This window comes from Penicillium hordei (genome assembly GCF_028827395.1).
Source record: "Penicillium hordei strain IBT 12815 chromosome Unknown utg000002l_segment0_segment0, whole genome shotgun sequence".
NCBI classification, from domain to species: domain Eukaryota; kingdom Fungi; phylum Ascomycota; class Eurotiomycetes; order Eurotiales; family Aspergillaceae; genus Penicillium; species Penicillium hordei.
In genome coordinates, this window is record NW_026623143.1 from 2,184,558 (window position 1) to 2,200,699 (window position 16,142).

Sequence of the window (16,142 nt, forward strand, 5' to 3'; positions counted from 1 at the left end):
CTTAGAAACCAGATCGATCAGAATTTTGTTGGACAAACCTGCTTTTACTTCAGTTCCTATGATTCACCGAGAAAAAAGAGAGAAATAAGAAAAGCGCTTGGGCTACGACTTAAATCTGGGATTTAATCTATATAATCAAGGATGTGGGACCTTAAGGCCTTAGGCCCACTCTTGATCTCTTTTCCTATTTTTGCCGAGGCCACTTTTCAGTTAATTTATTTTTTAATTAATAATTGGTGCGCCATTCAATCACAACTTTCGTACAATATACCCTGCACTTGAATCCCTGTGACCCAGGGGCACATGCCGGACTCCGGAGAGCTCTTATTTAGGGCTCTCCATGGCGTTCATGTTGGTGTTCGTGTTAACAAGGTTAATGTGATTGATCAATATGTTTAACATGCATATCCGGAGGAACGCCCTACCCTGTATGTGCGGAGTATGTATAACTTAGAAGAGAGAGATCTAAAAGGACCTCAAAGTGGGCCCGTATTTTTTTTTTCTTCTCTGGGATTTGACCCGCAGCTGATGTGCAGCTGATGTGCAGCTGAATTCGCTTATTAGGTTGGTTTAAGGCTCCAGTAATTAATCTAAATGATTAAACCACACTTCTTTATATTGTCGGAGTACTCCGTACGCGCTCCGTACTCCGTATAGAGAAAAAAAATAATCTCGGAGACTCCGTACAAAAGGTACTTTTCCCTTAAACTATCCCTTATTGGACTTGTCTCGAGACTTGGAAAGTATATTCCTACATGACTAAAGTCCGATGCTCATGGGCCATTGGCGTTGTGAGAGGATTCTGATACGTCCAGGAAACCCTTCAGCCCCCATAGTTCCTTATCCGCACCGATCCGATCTAGATCTCGGCGAATTGAAGTGGGTTGAAGGCGTCGGTTACAATACCAAATCCGCGTCCAAAGGCCTTGAAGCCGTGCGACCCCTGTAGTTTATTCCGTACTATTGGATCAAATTAATTTAATTCGAACTTTTTTACGGATCGCCCTCGGCATTGACCTTTTTTCTTTTCTCTTTGTGTGTGTTTTGATAAGTATATGCCACGCGAGTTGTGGGTATGGAGGGTCACTTACAGGCCAATGCATGACCCATTTGGTAGAGTTCACGTCTAGATTGGACTAGGGCGCCATGGTACACATCAATTCATTTGTTAACGTGGAATCGGAGGATTTTGCCCTACCGTGGAGCTATAACATGCGGGGCTTGGGCTGATGTACCTTGGGCTGATGTACCCTGCTGTTATAAGATGTTTATCTCTGGCCCTGTTCCACTAATTTGGACTTTGTGATCTTTTGTATCTTTCGTTTTCGCTCTCTACACCGATACCAAACATCCATCTCTCCATGTTGTCACGTTTATATTGATTAGAACCGTCGTCTTCGACCATCGTACCCTCCAACTATACATCCTACCTTCTCGCTAATGTGCGAATAACGGAATACCAACACCTATTCCTCTCTTTCACAATGTCGACGACAGATAATGAACCGCTAGTGCGTGTCACGTACCTGGCGGGGTACATCGTCCTCTCTTATGTGATCAGTGCAATGGGATGCGCAACCACATTGGAGCTGCTCCACCGGCGGACATCGAGGTCCGGTCTATACAACTGGTATGCCCTAAGACTCTATTCTACCCACCGGCATTTAAACATGTAAACTAATCAAACAAATAACAAAAAGGTACCTTCTCCTAACTTCATCAATCACAATGGGCGGCATAGGAATTTGGTGTATGCATTTTATCGGCAATCGCGCCATCGTCCTGGGCGAGGGCGAGGCAGAGGTGCAAGCCGTGTACAATGTCGCTTTCACAGGTACCTCCTTCGTGCTGCCCGTGGTAGTACTGCTATTTGCCTTCTACGCCGTGGGCGTCGAGGAGAAGGCAGGTTATCTTCGTATCCTTCTTGGAGGATTGCTCACTGGTAGCTCTGTCTGCGGGATGCACTACGTCGGTCAACTCGGAATCTCGAACTATAGGTGCTCCTACCATGTCGCCAATGTCGTGGGCTCGGCGATCATCGCTATTTTCTCCAGTACTACTGCTTTGGGCATCTTCTTCCGCTGGAGAGCGTCTTGGACTGATAGCTGGTGGAGACGAGGAATCTGTGCTTGCTTATTGGCGGGTGCTGTCTCTGGCATGCATTGGACTGCGACTGCTGGAACGATGTATCTGGATCACAACCGCGGGGTTATGAAGGGAACTCAGTTGTCGAGGAGCCAGGTTGTTATTGTCTGTACTGTTCTGGTATGTTTGAGGTTTCTTCGATGGCATGGGGATTTTGCAGACTGACAGCTCTCTAGGCTTGTGTTGCATGTGTGGTGTTGTCAATGTGCGCTATTGTCGCTGGGCGAAATCGCAGAAAGTCGACGACACGTGCCCATCAGCTTGTTCTTGCCTGTGCCTACTTTGATCCCACTGGACGAATCATGGTTACGACGCAGGCTATGCTTCCTACAAGGAAGATTGTCGATCATTATATCGGAAGGGTATGTATTTTGCCTCCTATATTACAGCAGGAGTCTTGACTGATGAATTGCGAACTAGACATTCAAAGATGACGACCTCACCCGCACCCACCCTACGTTCCTGTGGGCGTTTAGGGCAACTCGGAACTGGCCAGTCGTAAAAGATCTGGTTCCCTTCATGCGAAACCGCCTCAATTCCGAAGAAAGTGCCATTGAGAAACACATGCTATCCCGAGGAGTGATTATGGACCAGGACACGGAGTTGCAAACTGACTTTGATACCTTGTTCAAGCAACTCTTCTGTGTTACAGCCCAAGAGCTCTCCAATCAACTTTCTCTGCCTCTCCAGGACCTAGGTACACTCTACGACGATGTTCTCTCTACTGCTATCCCCATCTCCCGAATTTCTAGAGCCCTGGGCCGCTCATCCCTCCGCACTGGCAAGGGCCAGATAATGTTCACCGTTCGCCAGCTAGAGAAGCATGAAGCAGTACGTCTAGGATCTCAAGGATACCGATTCGCAACCATCGAGCATGTCACAGGAATGCTTTCCCGACGCATTCACGTCCCCGAAGCAAACCTAACCGAGTCCCTCCGCGATATGCGCGACTACGCAAGCTCAAATCGCGGCTTCGACGAGGGAGTGCACCTCATCTCCTTCATGATGCGCCCAACAATCCACGATCACTTCGACATCCTCACCTCAAAGGGCGTCGGCAACCCCCTCCCATCCGCCACTCTCCCGATCAAGCAACTCCAAGCCCACCACTTAGAACTCATCTCCCACATGGAAGGGTGGTCCATGGACGCATGCATACGATACCTGCAATCAACCGCTGCAGCGCAAGCCTTCCCCAACCTATCCGACTTCCGTGGCCACCTCACCAAATCCATCATCTCCCTCTCGCAAACCATCCCAGAAGACATACGCGGAGCAGCGCAACTATCCTCCCGCCCATTAACAGCTCCCTGCCGCAGCAGACCCTCCAACCCCGAAACAGCCTTGCAAAACAACTGCACCCTCCTAACCTTCTGCGTCGTCGGCACACTCGACACACAAATCTCCAACCCAGACTACACCTTCACACCCTTCCGTCTCTTCCGTGTCCAGCAACAAGTAAACGAAGCCTTCAGCGACAATGATGACTTCGCCCGCGAACTGGGCCAAGAACTCTTCTGCACAGACGTGCAATCGGGCTCGAACGCAAGCGATCACGATCTCACCTCCTCAGCTAAAATGGCCATTCTGCGTCTGTGGCCGTCACGCAAGAGCTCACCGACTTTGAATTCGGGCTCCGGCTCACGACACTCTCAGGAATCGATTGTGGATCATACTGCGACTGCGTTGCGGGATATCACTGTTCGAAAGGAGGTTCGTGTTGATTTTACTCATCTTCATGAGAAGTCAAATCAGAATAATCTCGGTATCCGGGACTCAAAGGCTGTTGTTGCCGGTGGTGCTGAAACTACGCCTGCGACTTATGTCGACGAGTTGTATAGCCTTTGCTATGCGCCCAGTATTCGTTTGAGGGCTGATTCATCGTTGCGAAATATTTCGCGTGGATCGACTGCACACTGATTATTTCTTGTCTTTTCCTTTCCTTTTTTGGTTTCGTGGGTTGGTTTCTTTTCCCATTTAGGGCTGGCGCGGGGTGGAATACATCGAGGAATTGGGACTGGTGTTCATGTGTTCTGTTATGTCCATTTTCCTTATTTATTTTACGTTGGGAAGACCAAAAATGGTCCAGGATTGTATATATAACTTTTTCTGACAAGTACATAGATGATATCAATACAAATGCATGCATGTTTCATATTTCATGTGGATTGGTAGTACATTTTCAGCTTTTCTAAGTCTTATTATCAATAAAAAGCCAAAATAATACCTGTTAAGAGATGAACTCCAGTAGGTCACAGAGAAAAGCAGAATATCGTCACACATCAAGAAAGAGACTCATTAACCAATACATGCAAGAGATGTCATGTATGTTGTACTCATTGCTGCACACCCACCGAAAGCGGGTCGAGAACAAATGCAATCTAAAAAGAAGCACCGACCAACCAACAAAAGAACAGGTAATCCAATGCTCAAATGCCATAGAGCGCAGATCCCACATATCACGTATTAGGATCCTCACGCTCCAAAAATGTAGGATCAGCCTCAATGCGACGCTCAAACTTCGCCCACCAATTATGGAAGCTCTTCAGCGGCACAACATCCTGTCCCTTATCATTTTCTGCAAAGCTGGCGAGGAAATTAAACGCATTGCCAATAATGCGCTGCGCCAGCACCTTCGTCGAGATCTGTCTCTGTCCGCCAGCCTGTGGAACCAGCGCCATAGACATCTGACCCGAAGGACGCTCCGCTTCCAGCGCAGCAAGCTGCGGCGCGATATTTTGCGCTTCTTCGATCGAAATGCCCAGTGTCAAGACGCCTGTTGCAGCACCGTTCGCGCCGCCCTCGTCGAGCATATCATCCTCTTCTTCGGCTTCTGAGCGGCGGGGTGTACTGCCCGGTGGGCGTACAGTGAAGATGCCTGAAGGCTTTTCATTTGCCAATGCGCCGATGAAGCGGAAACCGGAGGGTTGGCCTGTGTTCTGGTCTGGGAGTTGGGCGTAGATTGCGGCGCCGGTATTTGAAGGGAGGGTTGTTCCTGGTAGGAAGAAGACGACTATGTCGCTGAGGGATGTGCTGAGTGGGATTGTGAAGGCGAATTTTGTTGCTTGGCCATTCGGTTGGCTGTCTATTGCGACGATGTCTGTTAGGCACGGGCGGCCTGGGACCACGACGGAGAACATGATGGGTGGTAGTAGGGGTGGAGGAGCTGGGAGCAGCTTAAGCAGCTGATGAAGTGGAGATTGGCAAGTTGAGCTGCGATCAAGATTCTTTGTTCAGTTCTTCAAGCTTCTTTAAGCTTCTCTTTGTCCTGTTTTTCGATGATGAAATGACATAGGAGGGGCTGCCCTTATCGTCAGCCGATAAGGGTTTGGCTTGGCTAAACAAAGGTCTGGTATATCAACTCTCGACTTCTACTTCACAATTGGGATCCGCTTCTGCATTCAGAAGTGAAGTGAATATGGCAAAATCAAATTTAGACCTGGTCGGCGAATGCGATAAGTAAAGCTTTCCAACTCGATTACTCCCTCCACTCGCGTTTTCGTCTTACACCCCGCAGCTTCCCCTACTACGAGGATGATCGCGCCGCATACACGGAGAACCTGAACAACTACCATGCATTCAAAGTATCCGGATACGACTGTACACTCGGCTACATCCTCAACGCTGTCGTTGAAAAGTTCCCCTGGTCGGACAAAAGCTGGGCCATCGACTCAACCGCGCAAACCGTGACGCTAGTGGCACCCGCAGGAGCCACCCCGACACACCGGAGCAAGCTCGTCGCAGCCGACATAGCTGAAGCCGTGAAGCAAGACAAATTCGAAGTGCTGAAAGGCTGGCGCAATGAGAATTATGCAGTCTACGGCCCAGGTGGAGAATTCCTACTCGAGATGGAGCGCTCCGCAACCCCGCTCTTCGGCATTGTCTCCTACGGCGCCCACCTAACAGGCTACGTGAAGGATGAATCTGGATACAAGATTTGGGTTCCGCGCCGCGCAAAGAACAAGCAAACCTACCCAAGTCTCCTTGATAACACCGTCGCCGGCGGCATGTGCACCGGCGAGACACCGTTTGAGTGTATCGTCCGCGAAGCTATGGAAGAGGCTTCCTTGCCTGAAGCGGCAGTGCGCGCTGCAACTCTCTCCGCGGGCTGTGTTACATACTCGCATGTGCGGGATGTGCGCGCGGGTGGCGAGACGGGCCTCATTCAGCCTGAGGTTGAGTATATATACGATCTAAGGCTTGATGCTGAGACTATTCCGAAGCCTGGGGATAATGAGGTTGAGGAATTCAAGTTGATGTCGGTTCCGGAGGTGAAGGCGGCTTTAGCGCGTGGCGAGTTCAAGCCCAATTGTGCTAATATCATGGTTGATTTCTTTGTCAGACATGGGTTGCTGACGCCGGAGAATGAGCCAGATTACTTGCAGATTGTTGCTAGATTGCATCGTCGTTTGGAGTACCCGACTGCTTCGCATTGTGCGAGGTAGATTATTTGATAACCTGAGACATCTCTTAGATATCATGAACATAAGCTCTATGAACTCCACCTCGCATTTAAATCTGTATTCGCGTGGGTTCTTTTCCCATTTGCGCGATAAGGCAGTCTTTGTAAAACTTGTGACCCCAATATAGCAAATGATTCGATGGAAGCATGGTGACAGACACACTGCCATCTACTATAAGCGTGAACAAGAATTAAAATGAGCTACTAGAGTCGAATCGATTAGTGATCTCTCGAGTCTTGATAGTACAGCCAGGAAAGAGATCAAGGCACACTGTGCGGCTGCCACCACCAATTATAGCTCTATACGGAGTTTAACCTGCCCCTGGACGGGTTTTGGTTATCGAGCGATCAAGGTTCATCTCATCAATCCCATGAAAATCATGTTTGTTATGATAATCTATTGGTATTCCCAAATCAAAATGCAAAGAACGCCTGCGCTGCACCCCATAAGAACGATATGAACATCGGTCCGGCTTAAATACACCGACTTTTCCCCCATTTGGGTTTTGCCTCAAGATCAATTCAAGATCCGTCTCATCCTATGCCAAGGTCGTAAGCAAAAAAAGAGTTCCAACAATGACAAGCCTATTTCTTAAGCAGCAAGTACACGTGATCGATTCTCAATGGAGCAAGCTTCTTGTAGGGACCCTCAAGGTAGAGCAGCAGACCTCCAAAGGACACAAAGACAGCCCTGAAAATATAAACGTTAGTTTCCGCAAGAACTAACACATCAGTAACGAAACTCACATGGTATCCTTAGTGGCACCCTCCTCAAAGCGGTACACCTTGCCGTGGCAAACATAATCGTAATCATCTGCCAAGGTCTGGTCACCCATGCTGACCTCCCTCCAACTGGCGCGGGTGTCCTCCTTGCCGTCAAGAGAGAGAGTCGAGGCCAGAGCGAGGGACAGTGACTCGCCGACCGCACATGGGTACAGCTCAGTGTTCACGTCCAGGGTGAAAGTGAGGGAGGCATCGTTCGAGTTGCAAGTAAGACGGGAGACGCGGTCATACTTCTGGGCGTTGATCGAGGTGATCGTGAAGGTATCTTCGAACAGGAGCGGGTCGGACATGACGAAGGTTGCGGCCGCTGGTTTTTCGGGCTATAGATGTGGGTTTTGGTAGAGCGTATTATGCGCAAATGATCGCACACAAATTATCGTAGGTTCAAAAGCCCGCAATGGCTAGTTGGTGGTGCGAGAGTGGTGAAGAGAAGAGTTGGAGTCGGAGGTGGAGAGGTTGATCGGAGAATTGAAGCTTTTTTTTCTGCCGCCTTTTGGTCCCCGCCGATAACGATTTCGTTGGTTTGATATCAGCTTCTTATAACTTTACTAGGGGGGTTTTTTTTAACTTCATTTGAACTTATTCATCATGTCCTTTCGCAAGCGAAACATCGGTCTTTCTCCTGGAGTTGATCGCAACGCTGTTCCCAATGCTACCGCACAGCCGGCTGCGCCTGAAAGCACGCCGGGCATTCGCCCCTCCCCCGATGATGGACGGCCAACAACCTCGACAGGGACTCGCTCTCTAGATAATCTTCTTGCAGGCCATGCGGGACTTCCAATGGGAAAGCTGCTGTTGGTTGAAGAAAATGGAACTACGGATTTTGCGGGCGCATTGCTACGTTACTATGCGGCGGAAGGTGTAATCCAAGAGCAGAAGGTTCATGTGGTTGGAGCTCCAGAGCAATGGGGCCGAAGTTTGCCTGGTCTGATCGGCTCGGCGGAGTCCCTGGATGAGAAGAGATCCGACAGGCGCAAGGATGATCGCATGAAAATTGCATGGCGATACGAGCGATTGGGCGAGTTTGGGGCAGTCGCTGGTTCGCGGGGTGGTGAGTATTGAAACAAAAAAATACTTCTAGCTTCAATATGCTGATCATTATAGCCCCGACTAATCCTGGGGAACAGGATACAGCAGCAAAAGAAGCGCCCGCTTTCTGTCATGCCTTTGATCTCACGAAACGTCTCACCCATCCGTCTATCACAAATATGACCTTCATCCCACTTGCGCCCTCAAAAGAGTCACCATTCCTCGCTATCCTCAAACGACTCCAAACCGCAATCACATCCAGCACCGCCAATACAATCCACCGTATCGTCATTCCTTCTCTGCTCAACCCCACAATTTACCCGCCGAACTCTTGCCAACCCGAACATGTGCTCCAATTCTTCCACGCCCTCAAGGCGCTGATGAGTGCGCACAGCGCCCGCGTGACCGCAATGATCACCATGCCTCTGTCTCTCTACCCCCGCTCATCCGGGTTGGTTCGCTGGATCGAACTGCTCAGTGACGGCGTCATTGAGCTTTGTCCCTTCCCGCACTCCGCGGATGCCATGGCTACCTCGGGAGCGGCGACCGCACAAGAAGAACCACCACAGGGTATGCTTAAGACGCATCGGCTTCCAGTTTTGCATGAGCGTGGAGGTGGAAGCGATCAAAACGTTGGACAAGATTGGGCGTTTATTCTGAGCCGCCGGCGATTCGAGATTAAACCATTCAGTCTGCCGCCAGCCGAAGGAGACACAGAGGCGCAAGATGCGTCGGCCCCCGGCGGAAAGCCCAAGAAATCTGATCTTGAATTCTGAGATGCTTGACGATTGGTGTGAGTCCCTAGACTCAATCATCCTCCTCGAAGTGTCGGTGGGTCCCTGGTTCTGCTAGCATATCGTCCATCTCGATCTGCTCGGACATAGCTGGACCCGAGTTGGCCATTGTGCGGAGGTAGCTTGCTCCATATCCATCCAATCCTGGCCGTACAGAACGGAGGCGGTTCCCCAAGCAGGATGAAGCTGCAAGCCATGCTGTTTGGTGTTAGTAATGCGGTCGGGACTAAAAACGGATGCTGCGCAATACTGACCGACAAAGAGTATCATGGGTGCAAAGAATACCAGGAACAGCAGTAGCAAGAAACCCATGATGCCACAGTATAAAAGAAGAAATATAGAATACTCAACGAATGCCAATGAAGAAGATGATAAACACAGTGATACTCAGCAGTTCCCTTGCCAAGATTGACTATTCCTAAAGGGGGCTAGCGTATATGCTCAGCTTTTCCTTTTCTTTTTTTCTTTTTGCTCTTCTCTTCTTCTTTTCCCTCTGCAATCAACCCTGGCTTTACTGGTCAAATCAGAAAGCAATCCCAGGTGTTTGATTATGTTCTCGACACTCTAATACTTGTTTAATGGTAAGCTTCACCCTCATGTCTCCCATCAACCTCCCATCTCGCATGATTATTTAACTACAATCTGTCAATCCCCTGAAGCTCTTTGATACGTCACTGAGTGCTTGCTGAGAAACGTACTGGAAAATGAATCGCGATACTCAAATCTACCTTGCTGGAAACCTGCATATTTGCATATTGGACAAACGCTAACTGTCCTTGCCACAGAATTTTTGAAAGAAGAAAATCCCACAAATCTCAAATCAAAAAAGAAAAAATGGACTTCCAACCAGACCTTCCCATTCCGATCTCCTATGTATCCGGTAGATACCTGTTGTTCTCAATTGACGCCGTGACATACCTGCGACGTGAGCATCACATCTGCGGTGTGCTCATCGGGACGCTGCCGCAGATCCCTCAGCAGAATGTCTTCCTGGGTCTCCCTCTGCAGCTGATGCCCGAGGAGGCACGGCTGTTAGTGGACAAGGGTGTAGCTTGCATCGTAGACGAAGCCAAGGCACACGACGGCATGAATACCCTCTTAGAAGAAGATCGCAGGCGGTACTTGCGCGACCTTGAATCCCAAGGTCTGCACGTCTCGCGCATCCAGTTGGATCGCAAAGAGCGCAACCGAGAACAGACCTTGAAAAAAATAGAAGAAAAGAAAGCGAATGCCAAGGCCAAAGCCAATGCTGCGGCTGCCGCCCAGACACCTACGGTTCCTGATGAGGCTGCTTCCACCCCGTCGCCGAAGAACGCTGCCATCGTTGACCTCTTCAACACAGAGGATCGCTCATCGTCTCCATCCACCCCCTCAACGAGTGTACCCTCTCAGGCCGCAACGGCCATTACCCCCGCAACATCCTACCCGCCTCTTCCCACGCCTTCACCCTCGAGCTACCTTGAAGCACCCGTGGTTCCACCCTCATATCCTCTCTTCGCCCACCTCCACTCCAGAGGATACTTCCTCTCCCCCGGCCTCCGCTTTGGGTGCCAGTACATGGCTTACCCGGGTGATCCGCTGCGCTTCCACTCGCACTTCCTCGTGGTGTCCTACGACTGGGACCAGAATATCAATCTCATGGATCTCGTTGTCGGCGGCAGACTGGGCACTGGTGTAAAGAAGGGTTTTTTGATTGGCGGAGCGCAGAAGGAAATCGATGAGGTCGATTCGGAGGCTGATCGTGTGGATACTGTGCGGGCTTTCAGTCTCGAGTGGGCTGGAATGTGAGATATGAAAGGACATGAAGGGTTTCATACCCTTCATTTGTTTTGATTTCCCATCTATCAAGCTTATAGCTTTGATTTGCCGTCGCAAGAGTTCCATGGAACTCATGCACCACGCTACCCAGTCGTTCTTGCCTGCCTTCGGGTTCCTCGTACGAGATGCACGACTTCCAACTGTGTCTGATTTCATTGAACCAGGCAAAGAACCACCCCGGCGATTTGGATAATCCTCGATCAACAAAGATCCATGATATCCCCGCCCCAAAGGTGGTCTACCATGGCTTCGCCTTCTAGCGACTTAGGTAGGAGGCTTGGAAGGGCAAACAACATGTGGTTGAGAAGGGTCGATATGTCTCTAGTCTATCCATGCATTGCCTAACTGGAAATAGCATATCATATGACCATGATGCCACTCGCAGAAAATTATTCATCAAATGAATATTTACACATTAGACTGATTGTCCTAGTAAATCTGTAGTATTATGTTACACTTATAGATGGTATGTTTCGCCTATTTCTAGTTAACTTATTGGGGATAGAGCGTAAAATTTCTTCATAAACATCGTTATCCAATTGACAGTCCCCCCCTGATGACTTAATGGGTTATTCGAGCTGAAATCTTGGGCTCGGCGCTCTTTCCTTTGTTGGATAGGGGATGTGTGCCTTTTCGCGTTAGGGTGCTACATTGCGCGCTGTGGTATCATGCAGTGAGCTTGGCGAAGCAAGGCTGGGTCTATTTTGATAGAGCATCCAAAGTATCGGTATGAAGCTGGAATGTCAAAGACTCGGAGTCCGGGGCGCAGGTAGCCGAGCGTACTTGTAACGCTAGAAGCCGCTTCACGTTTGAGCAGTCAATTCCATCAGTAGTAAATTGACGAGAACCAGACAGCATGACCGCCGTCTCAAATGTAATCGACGTTCCTCCACTTGAACTTCTTATTAGCTCTGTCCACCGGCCGATTCTCGAACTGGTTTCCATGCAGCTCGAAAACCAACGGCTTGGGCGCTTTCGCATCAGACTGAGTCTGCTGATCTTGCGCACCCTCAGATGGCGCTGGCACGGGCACCGTGAACCGGAAGATAGTGTGCTCTTTCGGTATAGCTGTACAAAGAGAACCAGGTCAGCATGATCCCTTTCATTTCCCACTCAACGAGTCAAAACTCACTCTTCATCTCATCCTTCTCGGTAACAATAACGAACGTAAACTTCGTATCCCGTACCACAATCCCCTTAGTACCAACCCTCCCAGCACACCCACTCCTGACAACCTCGACCTCAGCCCCATGGTAATCCGCACTCACCAGCTTACTTCCATGCGTGGCCGGCGAAACATGGCCACATGCTCCGGCCTTCACATCCAGGATCTTCTGCATATATCCGACCCACAGCTCATGCAGGCCCTTGAAAATGGCGTATTTACATTCTTCCTTAGGTAGGTCGTACAGCCCTGACTTGCGCTTTTCGCGTGCTGACAGCGGTTGCGGTTTCTGGTGTCGGAGGAAGTATTCTTTCTTGCGTAGGCGGTGAAGGCGGCGTCGGGACCGGTTGTCGGATGCTGAGGGGGAGGTTGCGCGGAGGAAGAGTGGTTTTTGTTTGATGCGCTCAGTGAATTGTTGCGTTGCGCTGTCTGGGGAGTGGGCGCGGGAGAGAAGGGTGTGCGCGATGTGGGTTTTCGGGGCTGGCGAGGAGGCCATTTTGTGTTATCTTGGATCTTGGTGTGGCTTTTGTAGACTGGGAGTTGGTGGTTCGTGGAATGTGTTGTTGGAGGTTGGAGAAAAATTATTTGATGTCACACACCGATAAGATAAGGAGACCACCTATAAATTAACAGCATAAATAACCACTTTATATACATTATTTGAACATTATCCAAATCGGATTTCCTATTTTGTATATTCTGATTTATTCCCGGATATTACACACACTCTCTCTCTCCCTCTCTCAGTAAATGGGATTAGATCATGCCTCGGCTCTTTGATACTTCCCCGCATATAACGTATTTGACTCAAGCTCAATATATAGTAGAACCAATACCCCTCCCACACGTTAAAAGTGTGGTAGCACATCTCCAAAAAGAATTTGATATAGTTATTGTCTACTATTGACTCCCCTGATTTTGCTTATACCAACATGCAGTCCCAGGCCGAGCAAAAGGACATCCCCAACAACTTCCCAGAGATTCCACCGTTCCCAGATGATGTCTCTACAGCCCCCCTTCTTAGACTGTCATCGGGAAAGCTGCTAGCAGGTGACCCTACAGAGTACAGAATGCTATTCCAAGCATCTACAGACATTGGGTTCTTCTATCTCGATTTATCAGACTCAGATCAAGGCTCATCGCTCCTCGGCGACGCAGATAATCTGTTCCAAGTTGGCGAGAGACTATTTGAGCTGAGCCTCGAGGAGAAGAATCAGTATGATTTTAGCGGCCAGAACTCGTACTTTGGATACAAAGCGCATGGAGCTATGGTGGTTGACAAACAGGGGAACCCAGACCGGAATGAGTTCTACAATGTACGTCAGCACTGAGCACATCCACCTGGACCTTCACAGCAGTTGACACAACTATCTACAGGTTTCCAAAGACGATATTATGGGCATCAGTTATCCTCTGCCAGCACCAGAGACCCTGAATAAAAGCCGAGCCCGGATGGGATCATTTATGCGAAGGTCACATGCAATCGTAACCCTAATTCTGGACATCCTGAACGACCAACTTGCCCTACCAAAAGACACACTGTCTAATTTACACCGACAACAAGCTGTAAGCGGCGACCAGGTGCGATTCGTCAAAGCCCCCCCACAGCCAGTAGACGACAGACGTACGGCGCTGGGCCAGCACACCGACTTCGGAAGCGTGACTGTTCTTTTCAACCGACTGGGGGGACTGCAAGTGCTACCGCCCGGTGCCGATGCCGAATGGGTCTATGTCAGACCACTTCCTGGTCATGCGATTGTAAACCTTGGGGATGCAATGGTTAAGTTTACGAATGGGTTATTTCGGTCGAACATTCACCGGGTTGTGGCACCACCGGGGCTCCAGGCTGAGTCGACGCGGTACAGTCTCGTGTACTTTGCACGACCCGAGGATAGTGTGATGTTGCGCCGGCTGGAAGGATCAGATCGGATCCCTTTTGTGGAGGATGGTGAGACTGAAGAGGAAATCAATAGCAAGGACTGGATTATTCGGCGGGCTTTGAGTCGTCGGGTGGATCGTGTTAATGATATTGATTTTGAGAAGTCTGCAGGGACGGAGCAACCAAGTCGGAGGATCAAGGTCTAGCATTAATCTAAAGTTATTGTGGATAGTCCATATCTGGAACATTGGAATAAGTTACCTGGAATTCAACGCGTTTGCAAGTAGCGTGTTAACATAGACACCTCGTTAGAAAAGAGGCCATCTCTATAGATGATCTATAGCCATGGTATGTATGGAGTTAATACGAACAAGACAAAACACCTGGCTTCACCCTCAAGTCTTCCAAATCGGGAAGGTACAAAAATATTGTTTTTGGCAGGGGCTATTTGTATGTATCACATCCCTCAAATTAAGATAGCCGAGCGTACGTCTATGGAGATTGCCCATCAGAATAGCAAACAGAAGCATAAGTGATAGCCTCGACAAGGGGTAAAACTAGCAGAAACAATCGAATCCACTAAACCCAAGGAGTGTACTACATACTACACTTCTTTGGGTAAGAGGGTCTACTTTAAATCAACCCCTTGACCCATGGAGATAAACTTTAAGTAGATTAAGGGAGATATATTCTTCAAACTGGTGGTTCAAATCTTCTAAAGGCACGACAGCTCCAATTCTTCAACCCGGTGCTTTGGTAAAGACAGTTCAGTTCGGTCGCGGACACTCCATACTCCGTACAGAGGCATCATCTTTATTTCCACCCGTGGACGGTATCATCGAGATCAAATATGACAAATATAGAAGCAGGGGCCTTTGGGAAGAGTCCAGATGTCCTCTTCAATACTAATTAATACCCATAGGCGATGCACCATGTGACACATTACACATTATCCCTAAATTAGAAAGTGGTATAGTGCAATCCGACATCCTGGTTATTGACGTGCCAAGATCTAGATGTAGTAGAGGTTCTAACCTCATTGAATATTGAATGGGCCAAACGGTTACTCCAACATGGCAGCCTGTTCTCACATACTCTGTCGATCACAATCTACCAGATTCAGTAGCTTATATACTTCGAACTGTAGTGACTACTGTGTTGACAACTGCAGAAATTCTGTTATTTCGGATCTTTCAGTAATGACAGCGTGTCAAAAACATTTTTGCCTGACCGGTCTCGGCCAGCTGGCGTATTCCCACCCACTATGGAGTGGAACAATGAACAAAAAGACCGAAATAATTTCTTGATTGGGTTAGTTGACCGTTGGAATGGATTCTAGTCTCCAGCCCCCAGCGACTATTAAATTTTTTTTTTATTTAAAAAAAAGACACCTTTCGGTCGCATTCACCCAGCCGCTCAGTTCCCAGCGCTATGGAGCCGGGTTGCCCACTCTTGCTCCGAAGCGACCTTTCTCCCCCTGATTTATTGGCGGTATTATCCTCCGTGCATAAATTTCAGGTACTTTTGACCGAACACATGAGTAAACTGTGTCTAGGCCTCGGGATTTGAGAAAAATGCAGACCCCGTAACCCAACAATCTGGATGTTCTGTACGATAATGCGTTGTGACAGCGGGTAGCCCTTCCGTATCCGGACTTCCGGGTTTATGCCCTATGCAGTTATTTCCCTGCAGTAGTTTACATACTCGGTTACTCCGTGGCTGGTACTCCATAGTGAGGACGGGGGATCTCCCGAATTATGGATAAGTAACAGGGGGTATGGTACTTTTGTTAGCGGGAAAAAGAAAAAAAGAAAAAAAAGAAACCCCTATATCGTATAGATCTCGAACTGGACCATTTAGAGAACTAGCCTGACCAAATGATAAGCTAGTTAATTTGTCAAATACGACGAAATATCAATCCTCTTCAAACCTTCAAGCCTACACACCAGTCAGAGTACACCGATCCATACAACAGGAAACTGTCTGATTGAACTCAAGAGTCCTGGAAATCAAGATATCAGCTGCTATGGGAGATTTTTCCAGGCCAATACCCATCACCCTACTCCG

At 48.8% G+C, this 16,142-nt stretch overlaps 10 protein-coding genes across 10 annotated transcripts; 6 read left to right on the forward strand and 4 right to left on the reverse strand.

Moving 5' to 3' along the window:
* Positions 1–1,484: 1,484 nt before the first annotated feature.
* N7537_004117 (MHYT domain-containing protein) lies at positions 1,485–4,065 on the forward strand (the record flags this gene model as incomplete). The annotated part of the gene is made up of 4 exons (XM_056895175.1): positions 1,485–1,630; positions 1,701–2,265; positions 2,322–2,507; positions 2,566–4,065. 4 exons carry the CDS (start codon positions 1,485–1,487, stop codon positions 4,063–4,065), a joined length of 2,397 nt encoding a protein of 798 aa, XP_056754923.1.
* A 539-nt stretch (positions 4,066–4,604) lies between these two features.
* Positions 4,605–5,285, reverse strand: N7537_004118 (OPI10 family protein; the record flags this gene model as incomplete). The annotated part of the gene is made up of 1 exon (XM_056895176.1): positions 4,605–5,285. The coding sequence occupies one exon, from the start codon at positions 5,283–5,285 to the stop codon at positions 4,605–4,607; it is 681 nt and encodes a 226-aa protein (XP_056754924.1).
* Positions 5,286–5,563: 278 nt separating this feature from the next.
* Positions 5,564–6,590, forward strand: N7537_004119 (thiamine pyrophosphokinase-related protein; the record flags this gene model as incomplete). The annotated part of the gene is made up of 2 exons (XM_056895177.1): positions 5,564–5,604; positions 5,663–6,590. The coding sequence occupies 2 exons, from the start codon at positions 5,564–5,566 to the stop codon at positions 6,588–6,590; spliced, it is 969 nt and encodes a 322-aa protein (XP_056754925.1).
* A 148-nt stretch (positions 6,591–6,738) lies between these two features.
* Positions 6,739–7,068, forward strand: N7537_004120 (uncharacterized protein; the record flags this gene model as incomplete). Its single annotated transcript, XM_056895178.1, has 2 exons — positions 6,739–6,787; positions 6,857–7,068. The coding sequence occupies 2 exons, from the start codon at positions 6,739–6,741 to the stop codon at positions 7,066–7,068; spliced, it is 261 nt and encodes an 86-aa protein (XP_056754926.1).
* Positions 7,069–7,192: 124 nt separating this feature from the next.
* N7537_004121 (DNA-directed RNA polymerase core subunit RPB8) lies at positions 7,193–7,680 on the reverse strand (the record flags this gene model as incomplete). Its single annotated transcript, XM_056895179.1, has 2 exons — positions 7,193–7,298; positions 7,355–7,680. 2 exons carry the CDS (start codon positions 7,678–7,680, stop codon positions 7,193–7,195), a joined length of 432 nt encoding a protein of 143 aa, XP_056754927.1.
* A 298-nt stretch (positions 7,681–7,978) lies between these two features.
* N7537_004122 (elongator complex protein 4) lies at positions 7,979–9,195 on the forward strand (the record flags this gene model as incomplete). Its single annotated transcript, XM_056895180.1, has 2 exons — positions 7,979–8,441; positions 8,495–9,195. 2 exons carry the CDS (start codon positions 7,979–7,981, stop codon positions 9,193–9,195), a joined length of 1,164 nt encoding a protein of 387 aa, XP_056754928.1.
* Positions 9,196–9,226: 31 nt separating this feature from the next.
* On the reverse strand, positions 9,227–9,525 carry N7537_004123 (uncharacterized protein; the record flags this gene model as incomplete). Its single annotated transcript, XM_056895181.1, has 2 exons — positions 9,227–9,411; positions 9,468–9,525. 2 exons carry the CDS (start codon positions 9,523–9,525, stop codon positions 9,227–9,229), a joined length of 243 nt encoding a protein of 80 aa, XP_056754929.1.
* A 522-nt stretch (positions 9,526–10,047) lies between these two features.
* On the forward strand, positions 10,048–11,001 carry N7537_004124 (tRNA splicing endonuclease subunit SEN34; the record flags this gene model as incomplete). The annotated part of the gene is made up of 1 exon (XM_056895182.1): positions 10,048–11,001. The coding sequence occupies one exon, from the start codon at positions 10,048–10,050 to the stop codon at positions 10,999–11,001; it is 954 nt and encodes a 317-aa protein (XP_056754930.1).
* Positions 11,002–11,899: 898 nt separating this feature from the next.
* Positions 11,900–12,692, reverse strand: N7537_004125 (RNase P/RNase MRP complex subunit; the record flags this gene model as incomplete). The annotated part of the gene is made up of 2 exons (XM_056895183.1): positions 11,900–12,099; positions 12,164–12,692. 2 exons carry the CDS (start codon positions 12,690–12,692, stop codon positions 11,900–11,902), a joined length of 729 nt encoding a protein of 242 aa, XP_056754931.1.
* Positions 12,693–13,128: 436 nt separating this feature from the next.
* On the forward strand, positions 13,129–14,281 carry N7537_004126 (putative oxidoreductase, 2OG-Fe(II) oxygenase family; the record flags this gene model as incomplete). Its single annotated transcript, XM_056895184.1, has 2 exons — positions 13,129–13,512; positions 13,574–14,281. The coding sequence occupies 2 exons, from the start codon at positions 13,129–13,131 to the stop codon at positions 14,279–14,281; spliced, it is 1,092 nt and encodes a 363-aa protein (XP_056754932.1).
* Between the last annotated feature and the right edge of the window lie 1,861 nt (positions 14,282–16,142).